The sequence below is a fragment of the Oreochromis niloticus genome, linkage group LG9 (assembly GCF_001858045.2).
Source record: "Oreochromis niloticus isolate F11D_XX linkage group LG9, O_niloticus_UMD_NMBU, whole genome shotgun sequence".
NCBI classification, from domain to species: Eukaryota; Metazoa; Chordata; class Actinopteri; order Cichliformes; family Cichlidae; genus Oreochromis; species Oreochromis niloticus.
In genome coordinates this window covers 21980321-22000132 of record NC_031974.2, presented here as the reverse complement: position 1 = coordinate 22000132, position 19812 = coordinate 21980321, and the positions used below count along the sequence as shown (strand labels likewise).

Genomic DNA, 19812 nt, shown 5'->3' with positions numbered 1-19812 from the left:
AAAATGAGGAAGCAAGTAACAAAATAATACATAGTGCATTAGCTTTTTTAAAAGGTAGTGCACGTGTTTCTCTCTGAAAACAGCATGGCAGCTCAAATACACGAGGGGAGGCTTAAAAATATGTTTATATATTTATGGAATAAGGGTGAACTCTTCTATTAGAAATTGGACCTGAGGACTGAGACTGAGTGCAGGATTTATCCAGAAGAGAGTTCTTATAACATTTCCTCCTCTCATTTCAAATAAATAAACACTTATAGTGCCAACTACGTAGCCGGCATAAATTAAGACATGTTTTTCTGTGTTAAATTTGGTGCAATTTGTAGTAAATTGCCTGGCTGAACCTGATCGACTCAGGTTTGTGTGTTTGCATCATTGTTTGGTGAAGCAGACAATTGCACACATCAACACAATCTCTATGCATTTATAAATAAGATGGCAATTAATTTCAAACCTTTGCCAATCTGTTTGAGAGTTAAGGTGCTCACTCCAGCCGAGTTGGGCCAAGGAAGGTTGCCTCCCACCAGATGCCTTCAGACCAAAAGCGGTCACCCAAAGACGGGTGCTGCATGGTAAACCTCTGAGGACCAGTTGTTCACAGCAACTACTTGCAATTGATCCCACACAGGACAAAAAAATCAGTGGGATCACTTCCAAACCACCAGTTTTTCTTGGTCACATATAGACTTTACAGTCTTATTTTTATTTCTAATCTGATTGAGGCTTTCACTAAATAGCACTAAAATAAAAAAGAAGACAAGGAAGGAAAACAAAAATAAAAAACAAAACAAAAAAAGAAACTTGCTTGTCTCTAGGCCCAAATAAGCTCAGAGAGTTTGTGTTTCTGACAGATATGAATGTTGTCCACCAGTCAGTGACATCTGTTTTGAGATGTATAATAAATGCAAAATAAGGAAAACACATGCTTACAACTCAAGTATCAGCAGAAACACAGAAAGAGAGAAACACAGCTACAACTACACACACACACACTCCCTCTGGTCAGGTGCATCATCTTTCAGAGTTGTCTGTCATCTTTGTTTTGAAGCCTGCAGTGGTTCCTCATGATTATGCTGTCACTGCTTCTTTCTTCAGCATTCAGTCAGAAAATGAGAACTCATACATTTGTCTGTTCATCTAGCCATCCTTCACTCCCTGACTCTGCAGTTCCCCTAGAATCAGCTTCTTGTAAATGTTTTTCCCGCTTCCCAGCCGGAAGATGAAAGTAGGGAGAAGTACAGTGTTGGGCAATGGCAGAGAAAAGAGGATGAAAGCAGAAAGCACAAAAGAGAAGTAGTGGGAGGAAAAAGAGGCAGATAAATATAGATGTTATGTTTCCAGCATAATCACCAAATATGTTGGTTGTAGATGATAATTCTGGGTTCTGAAAATGTATGATAATTAAATGCAATGCCATATTATGACTCATCTAGGACTATCCAATGAAAGGCAGTATCTGTATGCATGTGTGTGGATGTGGCTGTGCCAGAGGTGCAAGCTGTAAAGGAGTCATGATTCACCGTGCTGTGGAATTTACATGCTCATTTCCATTTTGATTAACATAGGATCAACAGCAAATCAATTACTTCATAGATGAGTCAGTAAATAGTAGAACCAGTATGTGAGAGAAAGGGGAATCAGACAGAAACAGAGAGTACAAATTTAATTTTCCATACAAATGCAATCTCTTTCACAGCTGACTTCAACCCATGGCTTTTTTTTTTAATGCCAAAAGCCCAAATCTGTTGTCAGTATGATGTATCGCCATCATAATCTGTCAAGGCTAAGAAATGTACTTATGGAGATTTTCTTCTGAATAGTATCTAATTCTAGAGTAAGCATCAGTGCAAACATATAAACAGCTTAAACAGCATCATTCTGGCTCTCAGGCTCAATATTACATTAGAGTAAGCATGGGAACTGCATGTATGGTGCTGCAAATAAAACTTGCTTTCATGACAGATAAACAGTCTGAAACAATTATCTTTATTTGACGAAAGGAGAAAGTTACATCTCAAGTATAGTATTCAAACCAACACAGATATGTGATTTAAAATGTGAATTAGTTTTCAGTGTTATGAAAGGGAAGTCAGTTTGTGGTTACCAGGAGAGAAAATCTCACATAGTCCAGAGTGCCAATAGAAACTATAGTCTCTGGCTCCTCCCAGCAACACCTGAAACAAGTTTTCTCGTATGGATACATTAGACCAAGAAACATTTTATACTATCAAAGTGAGGCTTGCGGTTCCTAGTTTGGTTTATGGTTACTCTGATTCATCACGATAGCTTCACCTTAAAAAATATGTTTTAATCCGTTAGAATGGAGTAAATGTTTTGCAAAAACAATAAATAGGATAAAAAAAAATAGTACTTTAAGTAGGCTTAAATTCAAATGCCTTTCCACCCACAGTCTGGAGTTGAGCAACCAGACTTGGCACACAGGAACATCTTAGACCCCTTTAAGGTTCTTATCTATAGAACCATATGTTATGACATCATCATTTTGCCTAGCGGCCACCTACCAATGGGCGATAATAACCCCTATGTAACATCTATGCACTCATAATACCCATCATATAATTTGAATTTCACAGCATTAATGGTTAATGCATGGTATATTATGATGTGATCATGTTCCCTGGCGACCATTTAACAATGGGCAAGGATGCACCTTTGCACCTGTAAAACCTTAGAAAAGCATTTTATCATTTTAGTTTTGCAAGATTCTGTAGCCAGAGAACACGAATTATGCGCAATCTATTATTTCATCAAAATGTTGTAAAGCAACCACCTACCAGCAGCTAAAATGACTAATTTACACTGTTTAAGCACCTGTATAATTTTAATTTATTGACAGTAACATCGCATTTATATCCACAAAACTTTAATTATGTATGCTATATTATGATAATTGTCATGTTGACTAACAACAACCCGACCATTAAAATCAAAAACCAAACATTACTGTAGCAGGATATTTACAAGTTAATTAAATTTATGTGTTCAGGCCACTGACAGATAGTTTTAGAGAACTGAAGCTAGTGTTTAAGCAGTTTAAAAATGCATTATGTAGTTATAACTTAACATTTCAATGTCAAACTTCATTTTGTAGTTTAAAATGTCAGAATTTTTTGGGGGCATTAGCATAATTATGAGCAACCATAAAACATTTGTATTTGCATTTTTTGTGTGTGCATGCATGCATACTTGTCATTTTTATTTATTTGATTATTTTATCCATGTTGATCCATATCCATATATGCCAACATATAAAACTGTTGGACACTGAAATACCACCACTGCCTGTACCATAAATGTGACGGAACAAAAGTCAAAGTGAAATGACTGAAGAAAGAGTGGAAACTAAAGACAGAACCAAAATAAATAACAAGTGGAGCAGAGAGGAGAGTAATGGAGAAAGATGAAATTGGAAAGAGAGTGACTAGAGTGGGGTGAGAGTGAAGCAGCAAAAAATACTGAAAGCGAGACAGCATGGGATCATTTCAGAAGTTGGAACAAAGGGAACAGATGTAAGTTCCTTCTACCTCCCCTCAACTATTTATCAGGAAAGGCATCCTCAGTATACTTGTGTATTTCTGTGTTTTATATAAGTGAAAACCCAAGAAATCATATAAGATTGAGGGGCAGTGTGACTGCGCATCATTATCCCTGTATATACGATGAGCTGATCTTTCCCTAGTTATGTTATCCCATCACTTCCTGTACTCTCTTCTCTAAATTCTCCAACCAATCTTGCCACATATGTGTTCTCCACTAACCACTCGAACACTTGTGATGATGACAGCAAGACTGTAGAGATGCCTCAAGCACTGCTCTTTATAACTGAGCTCAAGATCTGAAAATCATCCTCATTCCACTGCTTGTCTCTTTTTGAGCTCTGTCACTTATACATATAGTATACACACAGAGCACATCTTTGGACTTTAACTTTGTTTAACATGACAATCATGGCTTGAGTTCTCCTTGATTAAACCTCGGCTTACACTGAATCTGGGATAAGTTGCAGCTCTCAGCTCAGTCTGCATAGGTGTATCTGTGTGGCAGTTTTTAAATGTGTAAAAAAGGCATATCATTTTTTTAATTATTGCAATTATTTTTAATCTTAATGTATAGCATTAAAAAGGAAACATGATTAGTAGGAAGTGTGCCAGTAAACAAAAACAGTGTTAATTACCCGACGTGTTCTTCCTACTGTGACATGTAAAAATGAAAAACACAATATTCCTTTGAAAAAGGCATATTGTGGCATGTAAAGCCATAAAGTCAGAAATTGAGCTGGCAATATAATATCTCATTTAATTTGCCCTTTTACACGTTCGTCTATTATTAGCGCACCTGTTCTTTTAAATATTACTGTCAGGTTTGAATTGAATGTATCTGAATGTTTGTGGTTTGTGTTTGTTTAAATAATAATTCATCTCTTTCTCTCTCTCTCTATTCCTGTCATTTAATTCCATCTTCGTCCTTTAGGGGCAGACATCATCAATTTTGATGGTCAAGGCGTGATCTCATATCGTTTTAAGGTACCCAAATTTCTACTTCGATATTCGAATATTTAAAATTGAATATTCAAAATCTAATTTTGAATAAACTGGAATATAAAAAGCAATATTGACTCAATCATTCTACTACATGGAGACTAGATCCAGTAATGAATGCTAGTAGAGGGTATTGGTTATATTGTGATCATTCCTTTGCTAGTCACTTATGGCAGTCCTTTAATAAGCATTGAAAAACATACTTAACAGAGAGTTTCAGTATTCTGTTTGTCATTGTCTTGGGATCCTATACATGTTTAAAATGCTAGTTGAGTAAATATTGCAAAATATTCCTGCTTTGTAAGTTATGTGTCTGAAAAACACCCCATAACCACAAAACGAAGCCAAAATGAAATAAATGTCTCCCGTCCAATAGCAAAAAATCTGATAGCTATTGTGAGACAGAGCAAACATTATGACTTTTACAAATGGAAGTAAGTAATATAAATGCCTTTACCACAAATGCTATACTTTTTGTTGTATTGTAGCTGTTATTTGCAAAATTAATGTCACTAGAAAAACATTTGGGACAGAAACCTTTATTGCCCTTAAATATAAGTCTTGGAGTCTGGAGTCTTGTTAGTTGGTACACAGCATATTATATAAGCTAGATCATAAAATCAAAAATTCAGATGTATCATGAGAAATTTGGATTTTTTATGTGAGCTGCACATAAATAAATGGATGTAGGCAAACAGAACACTGGTAGTGTCTTGTTTTGTTACCAAATATAAAAGTTTCTAAAAGATTGCTTTTCATTGTTTAGTATTGGGTTTTTTTGTTGGGTTTTTTTCTACATAATTTTTCATTTTAACTTAATCAAAAATGAGTCACCAGTGTAGCAAGCAATCACACAAAGTGTTCGGTGTTTGCTAACACAGGTGAAGAAGATGAAGATCATTAAGGACGTGATCGCACTGAGGTTTAAGACGTCAGAAAGTGAGGGTGTGATTCTCCATGGGGAAGGCCAGCAGGGAGACTATATCACACTGGAGCTCCGTAAGGCCAAGCTGCTGCTGCAGATAAACCTGGGTGGGTAACAAATAAATGCCTTGCTTTACAGTGATATTTAAACATGTGAGGATGTTTTAAAACCTCCATCAATGTGTGTCTATAAAAAGCAGCTGGGAAATAATGTAAATGATTTGGGATACAAAAAATAACACTTTGCTGTGCTTTGATGGGATCAATGGATATACTGATGGACGTTTGTTGAAATTATATTAGTTAAGGGCAAAGTTAAGATTCTAATGCACAATTTCCCCCCTTCATAAAGGAAACAAAAGCCCAAGCCATCCATACGTCTGTGAATCATGATTCACTGTTAACCAGAAGTGTGTCTGACACACCAAGGGTGTCTTACTGCAGACATCCTTGAAAGTTAGACTTTTAAAATTAAATGAAATCAGTAAAAAAAATTGTGTTTGCTTGTGTGGGACTTATTTGTTTTATTTTTACAGCACCTGGTTGCAAACACGTGAAAGTAATGTACTGCAAAATGGGTCGTGTTATATGCTATGAATTTAAATCAACTTTAAAGTATATGGTTATGGAAACCTATGCGAAGCACAGAGTTTGGAAGTATCAGGATATTTTTTGAAGGACTAAAAATTTTCCTAGCCAGTTTGACAAATCCCTCCCAGAGAAGTCACACCATATTTTGTATTTACAAATTTAGCCGCTGTTCTCATGTCTGCATTTTAAGACTTATCCTGTGTTTATTACAGGCAGTTATCTGTATGGCTCTAGCCTGGGTCATACCTCTGTGACCACGGGGAGCTTATTGGATGACAATCACTGGCACTCAGTAGTGATTGAACGCTACCGTCGCAATGTGAACTTCACCTTGGACAGACACACTCAGCACTTCAGGACTAATGGAGAGTTTGACCACCTCGATTTGGACTATGAGGTGAGTCGACATGAATCCCAACCAATACACATAATAACACAAAGAATAAGGAAATATGAGAAAGTTGAAAAGTTCAAGATGTTCTGCCACTGCCAAGATAAATATGAATAACTATATGATATTTGAATTTGACTGATAGTGCTTTTGAGGTTGTGTCTGAGCAGCCATAAACTGCTCCCAAAGCTCCTTAGAAGTCCCAGTCAGATCACTTGAAGATGTGCATTTGTAATGCATGCTTGATCTCCTTCTGTCTGTCCATAGGATTGGCTTGCAAACCTAATAGTTAAGAGAGAAAAAAAAAACGCCAAATGATTCAACAGCATAACATTGATAGGTAGTCTTGGTATTGAAGCAACTTAAGATGGTGACATAATGTCAGCCAAGACCAGCTGCCTATTATACGGATGACTGGTTACCAGGCAAAGAAGAAACAGACGTGTTCTTAGTTCTTCAGCTATGATTGTTAATTGTAACAGTGCAACATCTGTTAGAGATCCTGCTCATCTACCAAATAGTCACTGCACTGTGTAGTACCAAACTGTGCGCTTGGTTTGGCTAATTATTTACAGAAACAATACTAAAGTTAAGTATTTAATTAAATAAGTTTAGCTCTATTTATTAATTAGGATCAAACTTTATGTGCTACAAAGTCAGAAGGTATGCAAATGCATTTCTTATGTCATCCTGGAAATATCCAGGCTATATCACATTGTACTGTACAGTGTTACAGACTTTGCCAAAATCCCCCAAAAGGTTAAGTCAAAATCTATCAGACACAATGATTGTCCAGTTTGATTGCTGCCATCAGTGCAGTCTTACGTTTGAGGGAAGAGTCTCATATGTAACTTATGTTAATGTTTGTAGATAGACTATAAATACCAAGCTGAATCTCTACTTGTAAAATAATGTCTTATCTTTATTTTCCCATTCACATTTAATACAGCCAACTGACTTGAATTGCCTGCATGAAGTACCTTGCAGTGTTTCATTCATTAACAGTTATGCCAGTGTGTATTTGGATTTTGGAGCTTAATGATTCTGGTTTAGGTGACATTTTGCAGAGAATGCTGTAATGTGAGCGATTGTAAGCATAAGGTTGCATTTGTCTGGGTTTGTTTCATTTCTTTACTTGCTGCCTTATGTCCTTGTGCTGTTTACTAATTTGCAACTGCATTTAAACTGCTCTTCACAAGTGATCAGTACAGTGAAATAAAGCCACACAGGAAATTAGATATTGGTTTTACACTCGGCTATCATGCTACTCGATAAAATCGACATAATGAACATCAGCTAATGAAATGCAACTCGCTCTGCTAATAATACCTAAAAGAGGAAATTGATTATGGGATACATACAAGTAAGAAATTTGTTTGTAATGTGAGAGTGCACATGCATGTGTGCAACTTTGAATACGCACGAGGTTTTCAGGATGTGAATGTCTGTGTGTTTGTGTTTTTATTGATGTGGTTGTGTGTAAGTGTTTGACCTTTGCTAGGTATTGCTGATATGCCTGATCTATTCCAGTGTTAAGTAGGATGCTGAGAAATGGGGCAGGACAAACCACAGTCCAATTAAAACTGAAGCTGTTGAATTAAGGGATCTGGAGGGAAATCTATACAACAAGGGTGTACCAGGAGGCTTTGTGTGCATGTGTGTGGTGTGTCTGTGGTGAACCTTAAATAGATTCTACCAATGTTATTGCCTGACTAAGTCTATCTACAGTTTGTGACCAGCTTTTAGTCAAGTGTACTACTGTACTCAGTACATTTAGTCTGCACACTCTATTTTGTGTGCATCTTTGTTTGTGTGTCCTCTGCTCCCATTTAGGGCTGTAGACTAAATATCCGGGTGCATTTGTGTCTACCCTTGGCAGTAATTACTAAGACTATTGGAGCGTCACCACAGATGCACACACAGCACAAGCAACAACACACATGCACACAAACAGACAGACAGACACATCGACTGGTAATTGCACACTGCCCTCCATCATTTTGGCTTCCTTCAGGGCTCAGAGTTGTGTGTAAAATGGGAAAAAAATGAACACATGTATAACTGTAGAACAAATACAAACCCAGTTTACATTTTATCAGTCCTCTGTTCTTCAGTGCTTCCCACCAGGTGCCAGTTTATTAGCCCTCATCTTCACACCTGAATTCTCCTCTCAGCACATCTGTTCTCCCCAAAAGACCATGTTTCTCCTTTAATGCTTTCTCCTACCAGTCCAGTGGTTGTATTTCATGTACAATATATATAATGTGCAGTGTTTGGGTCTTTACTCATAAAAAGTAATGTATTACACATTGCTCATTACTTTTCTTTAAAGTAATGCAGTACATTGCTTAATTTGTTACTTTCTCTCAGTTCCACAAATCAACAAATCATTACAAATCCCTGTCCTAATTAGGACAGACATACAATCTTTCTTTTAGTATTTACTTAGAAACACAAAGCCAACAACACAAAAATAAGATGAAAAAGAGCCTAAAAAGACTTCAAAACCATGCTGATTTTACCTTAAGAACAGGTAGAAATGGAGGCTGCAAGCCTGACTGCTCATTACTGCTTTGGTTATATGTTGAAGTTCAGGGTCTGGCTGCTGCGCTGGCGTCAGCATTCACTCAGCTTTATAATCACTCTGGGGTTTTAGCTAGCTTTGTGTTAGCATGCTGTTTAGCAGACGTTTACAAAGAGCCAAAGTTCTGTTAGCAGCATAATGCAATTGTTGTTGTCCTGGATACAGACTGCATCTCAGCTCATTGCATCCTTGTGTGCAATAAAAATAAAAATAAAGTCCATATCTGTGCTCTACCATTTTCCTCCTCCCGCACAAAGACAAAATTAGCTGATTATAGCGGAAGTGCGGAGGAAGAAAACCTTTTTTTTTATATTAGCAAGTATTGTTTTTCTATTTGCCTGGTACAGATAGCTAAAGAACCTTCATAACACAAGTAACAACATTACTCTTCTTATATTGCGCTTTCCTATTCTATATGCGCACCCTACACCTGGTGTTTAAAAGAGGACCTGCAATATTTACACAACATAATGCCACCGGATTTTCAAAAGTCATATTAGGTAGAGAAGCTTTGAGTCTCTCAAACAATGCTTGTAATTTTATTTTGTTGTCATTGTAAAAAAGTTATTTATCTATTAATGGTAACATGAATGAAAAACTAAAATATTTTTATGCTCACTCCTGACCAATATTTTTACATGGAGCTCTTTTTTCCCCTATTCAGGCTCTCTACTAAAATAATGGCTCCTACATTCAAGTGCTTCCACTTTAATTTGAGCTTTATAGTAGGTCAAATAATATAAGTCAATAATAATGGTGGGCATGTGGTGGGGGAAGCTGAAGGGCCAGATTAATTGGACAAATACTATACAGATGAAGTCACAGTAATTATTTTATGTCTGTGTGAATATTGAGTGAAAAATGTGTTACAGTAAACGACTGCCAAAGTCGTTTACCCACAGGCGTCATTGGACATATTGTATCATCCCTTGTGATGCTCTCTCGGGCCTATACTGAAGTCACCTTTGTTTTTGTTTGTTTATTTATCTTTTTTGCCTGTGGGGTCTCTTTGCATTTTGTCTGACTTTCAGCAAGCGGACTGCTGCTTCATCAGACTGAGATCTTGGGATGTTTCCAGGATTTTCTAAATGGGGTGAGACAGGAGGGACTGAGAATAAAGCAGAGGAGCCCACAGGAAATCATATTTAATCAGAAATAAAATTAATGTAGAAAATTCACACTTAAAAAATTAGGCATGATTTTAAGGCTCATGTGCTGCCCTGTGTTCTACCACGCATTTATTATATGAAATGTGGAGCTGCACAAGTTTTAGACATAATTTTTGGTTGAATAATTGTTTTTCAAATTGGGAAAAAAGTATTTAGATTGCCTGCTTAAGTAACAATTATTGTATGAGTGCACAAGTTGTACAGTCATGAGGTCTGCCATGTCATACCTCCATTCTAGAAACATCCCAGCTGATCAGTTGATTAACTGGGGGATATTCTGCCTCTGTATATGAAAGTTCTTTGGTTGTGTTGGCTTTGTGTTTGTACATGATAATCAATATTATAAACCAATTTCTGATTTCAATGCTCAAACCCAGCACTGAAAGTGTGTTTTGGGTCATATGCTGTTGATTTTTTTCCCCTGTACTTTCATCTTTTCATGATTTTGTTAGAGGTTATTTTTGTTTCATCAGTCAACAGAACTTTGTCCTACAGAGGTGTTTTTCTGTTGTGGTCAGTCCTCTAAGGCTCTGGTTATGAAGCTTATGAAATTCTCCTTAGATTTCTGAAAAAAGAGAAGAAGAAAAAACAAACAGTTGCATCCTGGCAAGCATTGCACTCACAATGGGCGTTTTTACACCATGCAGATGATTTTCCGATCCACTTGAGCTTGTTTGCCTTTTTCTGTTATTTCCTTAAGACAAAAAACACTCTGAAAATCAACCACATATGATATCTTTCTGATAAACATTTACTATTACCATTTTTTCCACTTCTGTGGTCACCTGATTATATACTGAGTCAATCTAAAGGTCAAAGCTCAACTCTTAATTAACTCTGAGCCATGTGTGAGCTCTTCTGTGCATGAACTAACACCGAAATGACAACCGACTGCCTTAGAAACTTTTAGTAACCAAGTGTCAAGCCAATTACTTTTGAGCCCTCGCAATTTAAAGGACCGTATCTAACACAAAGTTCTTGCAATATTGATGTAACCTCAAAGTGCAGCTATGGCTTGGCACTTTAACGTAGTATTCATTATTTTCCTTCAAATCAAATATGCTTAGTCACAAAGCATGACGAACAAAAATCATGTAACTGCCCAAATATAGTACTGGAATTTATACTGTCTTCTATATCTATCAGTGACTATTCTGACATTTTACGAACGTCAATTTAAAACTAAATTGACTGATTTTTACAACCTGAAAGTGTGAATGCTTTATGCCCCACATGTACGACTTTTTAATATAAACAAATTACTAGCACCACCCTAATCCATAAAATGGACATAATGAACATCAGATAATGAAATGCAAAGCATTCAGGGAATAATACCTAAAACAGGAAATTGATTGTGGAATCCATCGAGGTAAGAAATTTGTTTGCAATGTGAGTGTGCACAGTTGTGAATCCATAAAAAGCAACCAGGAGGAGAAGCCTGAAAAGCTTATTAAAGAAAAATTAAAGGAATTCTTGCCATGCGTTTTTTCTCACTCTCTATCTCTTTTTACCTCTTTGCACGATGTCTCTCTGTAGTTGAGTTTTGGCGGGATGCCATACAGTGGGAAGCCAGTGGGAGGAGGAAGGAAAAACTTTAAAGGCTGCATGGAGAGCATCAACTACAATGGAGACAACATTACAGACCTGGCCCGCCGAAAGAAGCTCGACACCTCCAGCTTTGTAAGGAAAATGTGCAAAATATAAATCTAAACGTTTTGGAATAGCACTTATAAAGGCAGCTGCCTGCTGAACATGCTTATTATTGTCACACTAACTCCATACTTGACCCGACTGTGGGGGCAGATTTTTCACTGAACCAAAATGCTTGAACAGATTCATAATTAATCAGATACAACTGACCTGTCAGTGGCCCCTCCATGTGTGTCCTTGCTGTCTTTGCAAGTGTTGTTATCATGGCTGCAATTTTACCATGACTTGCACTGGAAAGACAGGATTTCCCTGCATTGACTATTCAACAGTTTGTTTTCAACATATCTCGATGGCACAAGAGGCAGATTAAAGGCCTTGTTTCTTTTCATGAAATGCACCCTACTTTTTCAGACTGCAGGATGCACCTTCAGCACATTAACTGCCCTGCATTCCTAAAAATTAGCTTCTGAAAAATCTAAGCCCTTTCTCAGGGGACGGCCAGTGTATCTGCTTCGATCCCTGTTGAACTGATTGAACAAATGGTGGGACTAATCAAGTTCATTCAAACCACACCTGTAATTCTCTCTGATGACTTCACACAGCCATTTATTTCTAATCAAAACAGATCTGCTCTTAGATTTTACAGACACACACACACACACACACACATGCAATCAGGAATCATCTATAGTTGGAAAGGCAGCTCAATGCTGTGTGCTTGCTAATGACTAGATTAAGAGCACAAGGTTGGAGAAATTCAATGATAATTAGTGCCTAAATACCACAATAGTGTTTGTTTTTCTGCAGCACATAAAATTCACCCAGGTTACTGTTTAACCCTGTTTCTCAGCACAGCAGTGCATTAGTTACTACTATTGCTCACAGCAGGTAGGATCTTCTGGTCAGCTGGACTCTAGTTTATATGTTCTGCTTTTTCTTGATAGATGGGTTTCCTTCAAGTGTTCCCGCTTGTCCTGAGACATGCATATTAGGTTAATTGGTGAATCTAAATTATACATAGTTGCTGATGTTAAATAAAGGTAGATAAAATTTTAGATAAAGTGATTAATAAGATGAAAATAGTTACATTTCAAAGACAGGTTCAGTTAGAGGAAAAGATGAGTGTGTTCAAGCTTCATCAGTGTTTGAATCTCGCTTCAGTCGCAAATATCTAAAGGTAATCACGCTGAAGCGAGATTCAAAGCAACAAAAGGTGGTGAAGTACAAGATTTCCTTAAGTGTTTGAGGGATTTATTTCACAGGCAAGCCCCATTAAAGGCATTAGCTCTGTTTTTGATTTCTCTGTTTAAAAACTAATTAATCTCCCGTTGTCCATCTTTGTTCTTTCTTTTTTCTAATTCTGTATGCTAACAGCGAAACCTGTCCTTCACCTGTGTGGAGACCCACACCTTCCCAGTCTTTTTCAATGCCACCAGTTTCCTGCAGTTGCCTGGTCGAGCCAATCATAACACGGTATCCGTGGGCTTCCAGTTTCGTACGTGGAACCCTCATGGCCTCCTCCTCTTTAGCAATCTTGATGATGGCACTCTGGAGATCTCGCTTGAGGAGGGCAAGGTTGCGGTTCACATCAATGTGACGAAAGCGGCCAAAAACTACCGGGTAGATTTATCATCAGGTGGGTTTGCCTACATAAAAACATATCACACAACTTGTGTACAACGTTTGTTTGCTTACATTATATTTGCTATTGAACCATGTGAAAAACATTCATGTAGGAAACTCCTTCTAGGAAAAAGCATTGCTACACAACGGCCGTATTGGTTATGCTTCTTGGGCAGTGTTTTTTTTCTTTCAATGGACAGTAAATGACAACTCTATAGAACCAATAATCAAGCCTGATTGCAACAAAATAAGGTTTAATAAGGTTTAAAGGGTTTTATTTTCTCTACAGCATACTAAAACAAAAATGTAATATGATGAGTATAGATATACCTACCAACTCACAGCTGAAGTGGCTCATGTGTTTCCCACATCAGCTGTTGTTTTGCTTTTTGGGGACAGGAGCATGTGAGCGGTGTGCTATGAAGATAAAACTGAAGCAAAAATTGATTCATGAAATTTAATGTGCACGGTGCATGATTAATTGAATTCTGAACAGAAGCGAATCTGACTTTTCGTTGCATATTGGGAGCATTCAAACCAGCCCTAACATGAAGACAGACCAATAGGTGTTTCATAATTTCATTTCAGTATTTGAGCTCTTGTTTTTTTTGACAATTGCTTTGTGTGGTTTTAAACCCAACAACACTAACAGGCGAACCGGTGATGACAGCAGTTGACCTGTTATCCTTGTATTTTCTGCCATATAATCTACCAAAAGCATATGCTCGTATCAATTATGAGATGTATGTGCAGGTAATCCTCATTACCCAAAAAGTTCAGGCTTTTTCTTCTTCTAAGCACTCTGTTTTGAACTGCTTATTACTATTGTTCATGGCTCTGTGTGATATCAGTTGACTTGGGGCATGGGAGGTTACTAAAATGGCTCAGTTTGAGACAGGGGATGAACTGAGGGGGGGGTCACATCAAGTTCTACTACAAGGTAATTAACCGTGATTTTGAAATGCTAATTTTCAAAGCCACTCTTGTCGATTCCAAGAATAAAAATAATGAGCTGAAAATAAGCAAACTTGGTGCCCATTAAACTGATGCACATAAAGCTGGAATTTATTATTAAGGTGGAAACAAAATAAGGTTCAAAATAAATTTAGCCATGATGCTTTCATCTGTGGCTCTTTTTATTCCATTTATTTCATTCCTTTCCTACCACCTTTCTTGCCCCTCACCCCTTCCTCCCTTACTCTTGTTTCTTCCTTCCCCTTCTTTCTTTCTCCCTCTCTGTCTGTAGACACACTCATTTATTCTGTCCACTGCTGCTTTAATAGGCCATTATGCCCAGGGGTAGGGATTATTACAGAGTTACCCTCTAGGCTAATTGGGATTGAGCCTGCGATTACATCAGTATTACCAGAGTACATAGACACACAAACACATACCCGCACACGCAAACACATGCTCCCTCCTTTGATTCTGTTATTAGTATCTCTGAAAAAGAAAGCCAAACTGGCTTCTAGCTTCAATGACACAGTGGGAGCTCAGTAGACTTATAATGAAATGCTTAGTCCCTCTTAATGGCAAATATACTGGGGAGAGACGTGCAGATATGCACACATCGAGGAGCAAAACGAGAGTGAGAGAAAAGCGAGGCTTCTTACAGACACAACGCCATCCAGTTTTCTTTTCCCACTGGGGATAATTTGTTTATGGAGCATTTAAGTGACACCTTATTCAGACATATACCTATTTCCAAACAGATAAGATGAATAAAGTATTTCTCATTTTCTCTGTTTGCTTGAAGGAAAAACACACAAGCACACACATTGTTTCATTTGGAGCTTTTAACCCAAGTAACCTTTTAGCCATCTAAGACTGCAAATTCATCAATGATGGTTAATCACAGAAAGTGTTTTCTTACTAAATCCCTGGTTTAGGCCAAATAATATGCCATTACATGAATCAGAATAAGGCATGTGATTAATTCCTGTAAACAGAATTGAATCACATACTGTAAAAAAACGTACAAAGCTGATTTCAGCAAGTCTGTTTATGAACACAAATATCTAATCAGCCAGTCAGATGGCAGCGGTTCAGTGCATTTAGGCATGTAGACATGGTCAAGTTGACCTGGTGAAGTTCAAATTGATTATCACAATAGGGAAGAAGGGTAATTTATGTGTCTTTAAATGTGGCATTGTTGTTTGTGCCAGATGGGCTGCTCTGAATATTTCAGAAACTGCTGATCCACTGGGATTTTCCAACATTACCATCTCTAGGGTTGACAGAGACTGGTCTGAAAAAGAGAAAATATCCAGTGAGTTCTCTGGTCAGAAATGCTTTGTTGATGACAGCGGTCAGAGGAGAATGGACAGATTGCTTCAACTGATAGGAAGGCAGCAGAAACTAATCACTCGTTATAACGTATAAGGTATGCATAAGAGCATCTCGAACCTTGAAGCACATGGGCTACAGCAACAGAAGACCAGATCAGGGACTAATACTGGAAGCTAAAAACAAAAAACTGAGTTCATGCGAGCTGGACAGTAATGCTGGCTGTTCTGATGAGTCCTGATATCTGCTGCAACATTCAGAAGGCAATGTCAAAATTTGGTGTGAACAACATGAAATCTTGAATCCTCTGTGCCATGTATTAAGACTTCAGGCTGCTGTAATTGTGCAGTGGATATTTTCTTGGCACTCTTGCACTATGTCATGATGCTCAAATCATCTCAAACAGGTTTCTTAAAGATGAAATTTAAGTCACTGTACTCAAATGACCTCCACAGTCACTAGATCTGCTCCTTTGGGATGTGGTGGAACAGGAGATTCACATTCATAGATGTGCAGCAGACAAATTCACAGCAACTACTGTATGTGATGCTATCATGTCAATATGGATAAAAATCTCTGAGAAATGTTTCCAGCACCTTGTTACCTCAGAGAATTAAGACAGTTCTAAAGGCAAAAAGGGTCCAACCAGGTGCTACCAATGTGTATATTTTAAAGTTGGAGTATATTAGTATAATTTAACATACAAATCCTTAAAAATATATGGCGTTCCAAGCATTTCTTTTTTGCCCCCAGAAACGTATTCTTTAAAGCTCCATTAAGCAGTTTGTTTCATCAAATGAAATGAAATGCTGTAAAGATAGTGTTATTGAAAGCTAGAATTAGAGGAAGGTCTGTAATAAGCCAGTTAAACTGAGACATTTTCTTCCCCCCCTCAGGAGCTATTGGATCAGACCGCAGCAAAAATGCAAACCAATGTTAGACATTTACATAACGATAAATATTATGATTCCCAATAGAAGGCCCATGCCAGTCTGTTTTTGCTCTAAATGTGTCATTAATGACAGACAGTTGTTCCACATGTATATAATACTTTATCTAGGAGAATACGTTTGGGCTCACTGATGTTGTGATTGTGGCCACTTTTCTTTTACTTTTTTCTTTTTTTGCCTAATGTACTTTTAAGCACAACCTGGTAATTAAACGCATTTTTCTGAAAACTAAATGGGCAGGTGGAACACAAGAAATAGGGAGAGCAGATGAAGCAAAGAAAGCTTGAATAAAATCATCATATATCTTCATAACCTCTTTCTTGCCACTGTGGGTCTGAGGTCATTAAAGTCTCCACCCCCACACACCAAATCCACCAGACCATAGATCTTCCCCACTATGAACACACACATCCACTAAGTGGATGAGAAGTATGCTTATTCAAGATGTGTGTGTGTGTGTGTGTGTGTACAGATAAGTAGCTGCTTTGTGTGTGTGTGTGTGTGATAGCAACAACTTGCAGTAAAAGTGTTTGTGACCACTGAAAACATGCTCTTCTGTTCTCTGAGAAAACGTCTGTCATTTCATCCATTTATCTCTCAGTCAGGCAGATAAAGAGTAAAACAAAAGGGCACATGAAGCTTTTGGGAGAACTCTCCAGGTGAGACTGTGGGAATCCTTCGAATAATGTTTTTGTGAGCGTGTTTATATCTAGTCGATTCTCTGATTTTCCCATGACTTTCCCACTCACTCATTAACTCTGTTTTTGTTTCTTTTAGTCTCATCACTCATTTCTTGGAACAAAATAACAGTTTTGTTAGAGTGTAGCTGAAAATTGTTGTGTTAATGACCATGCAGCAGGACCAAAGCATGTTTGGTATATCCAAACTAAAATTAAAGTTCTATTTTCTCATTTACCCACCATGAAAATTTCCAATAAACCAAAGCCAATGAAAGAGGATCTCTTTGTACCTGTAGGTGGCAGGTATTTGAGTATATGTGTTGAAGACGCTTTCCTCTGATCACCTCTTGATTAAATATTGAATTATTAGGCACCAGCATTGTTTCCATGGAAACAATACTCACTGTCTCCCCTGCTTTTGCACAGACCAAGAAATCTAATTTCCTATGAGATTCCTGTGATACATAGTGAGGAAATATATTTTATACTCCTGTTTAGCTGTCAAAGAAGACAAAACATTAAAGTAGTGGTAATTAATCTTATTGAATTAAACATCCCACTACATCTTGAAGAAAATATGACTCTATTTATAGACTTTATCTATAGCTCTCTGCATTGTACACCACCATATTTTACTTTAGACTGAGACAAGTAACAAGAAGGCATGAATGCATGTGGAGAGGCCAAAAAATGTTATTTATAATAAGAATTATCAGTAGATTTGTACATTTCCAAAATAGTTAATAGCCTGCAAATCATCAGTAATGTTATCATATATGTTTTAAAAGCTACTTTCAGCTCCTCACTTATATACAAGTGGTCGCCACACCTCCGTATGTTTGAGACTTGCACCAGGGATCTTTGTTAGACAATTGTGTACACCACTATGCATTTGCCTAACAAATGTAGCTCAGGACATAGATCACCTATTAATCACAAGGTTAATGGTTCCATCCCTGGCTCCTCCAACCTGCATGAGAGAGTGGCTTTAACTAAAAACTAAAAAAAAAAAAGCATTTCTATAAATGTGTGTGTGTGAATTGAATAATCAAGGCTTGTATTGAGTGTGTTCTTAAAGTGATTAGAAGTGCTATAAAAGTACCAGTCCATTTATCCCTACACTATGGAGGTGGCTGAAAACCTACCAGTTAGTGAAAATGAAAAATTCTGAATGATTATTTATGCCAGTGCCACTCCACCTGCCTGTTTAAACACTACTTAAAGCATGTATTATTAGTGCCAGAATAAACTTTTATGACAGCCTATATATAAGTACTGTTTTATTAACTTTAATTAAAGTAATTTACTAACTAACTAATTTGCAAATTTCTAGCAATAGTTATTAACATCACCCAATGTAATATCAGAGTCCAGCATTTTAAACTTTTTTTTTTTTTTGCGTTAGATATTTTTGCACATGCTTTATGCAGTGTTTCATTTCTCAGGTTTATAAATGGTTAATGTTGTGCAAACAACTTTTTCATCTGCTTTGCTTTCCCCTACTTATTTTTTTTTTCATTTATTGACTCTTCTCCTCATTGTTTTTGTAAATCAGTGTATTTGCTTGCATTATTTATACAACTAGGGAACTATATCTTCCCACAGAATCATTCTCTGTCAGAGGTAAGCCTCACTGCAAAATTGGACAAAGCCAGAGGCAGCAGAAACTATTTGAATCAAAGTTTAAATATTTTGCCATTTTAAAATTCTGCATGTGCGTATGTACTTGCATGCATGCTTCATACCCATCAACTCGGCAAGAAGTCATAAAATCAGTTCTTTTGAGATGCAGAATTGCCATCAGTCACACATGAGGTTACTTGCACAGTCCGAACAGGAAGCATAAAGCATTACAATAATGGAAAGGCCTGAGGCACACATTTGAGAGGGAAAAAAAACACAGTACAGCCACCCGCCGATTATAATGTTATATTGTTTCATTCCCCCAGAATGTGTGTGTGTGTGTGTGTGTGTGTCCGTGTCCCAATGCATTTGTATTTGTATGTATATATGTGTGCATAGCCAAAGCTTAATATGTCATAGTCTGGAGCTTTGTGTGGTTGGTATATTGCCATCTGTGAATATTTAGGAGTGGAGGAGATGGGTGGTAGTGGGAGTGGGGAGGAGGGGGTTTAAAATTCATGAGTGCCAGAGGGTCCCATAAATTTATAGCAGACAAAATTCATTTATAGTGTACATACAGGATCAATATGTAATAGAAACAGGGTAAAAAAAAAAAAAAAGGAGAGGAGAGACCTTTGACCCTTAACAAATACTTTATTGGTTCAATTTTTTGTTTACAACAAGAAAATATTAAATTGAAGTTTAACATGTGCCCACAAAACGCACAAAAATAAATAAATAAACAAAAATAAATACATGCATGCATAAATGGTATGTTG

The 19812-nt window shown here is 37.2% G+C and overlaps 1 protein-coding gene across 2 annotated transcripts in view; it reads left to right on the top strand.

Moving 5' to 3' along the window:
• The window catches only part of cntnap2a (contactin associated protein 2a), a 348699-nt gene that overhangs the window by 172688 nt on the left and 156199 nt on the right, over window positions 1–19812 (top strand). For both annotated transcript variants that reach the window (XM_005471745.4, XM_005471746.4), the window contains exons 5-9: window positions 4492–4544; window positions 5441–5591; window positions 6287–6471; window positions 11758–11901; window positions 13246–13507. In XM_005471745.4, coding sequence (XP_005471802.1) covers window positions 4492–4544; window positions 5441–5591; window positions 6287–6471; window positions 11758–11901; window positions 13246–13507 — 795 coding nt within the window. The remainder of the gene's footprint in view (window positions 1–4491; window positions 4545–5440; window positions 5592–6286; window positions 6472–11757; window positions 11902–13245; window positions 13508–19812) is intronic.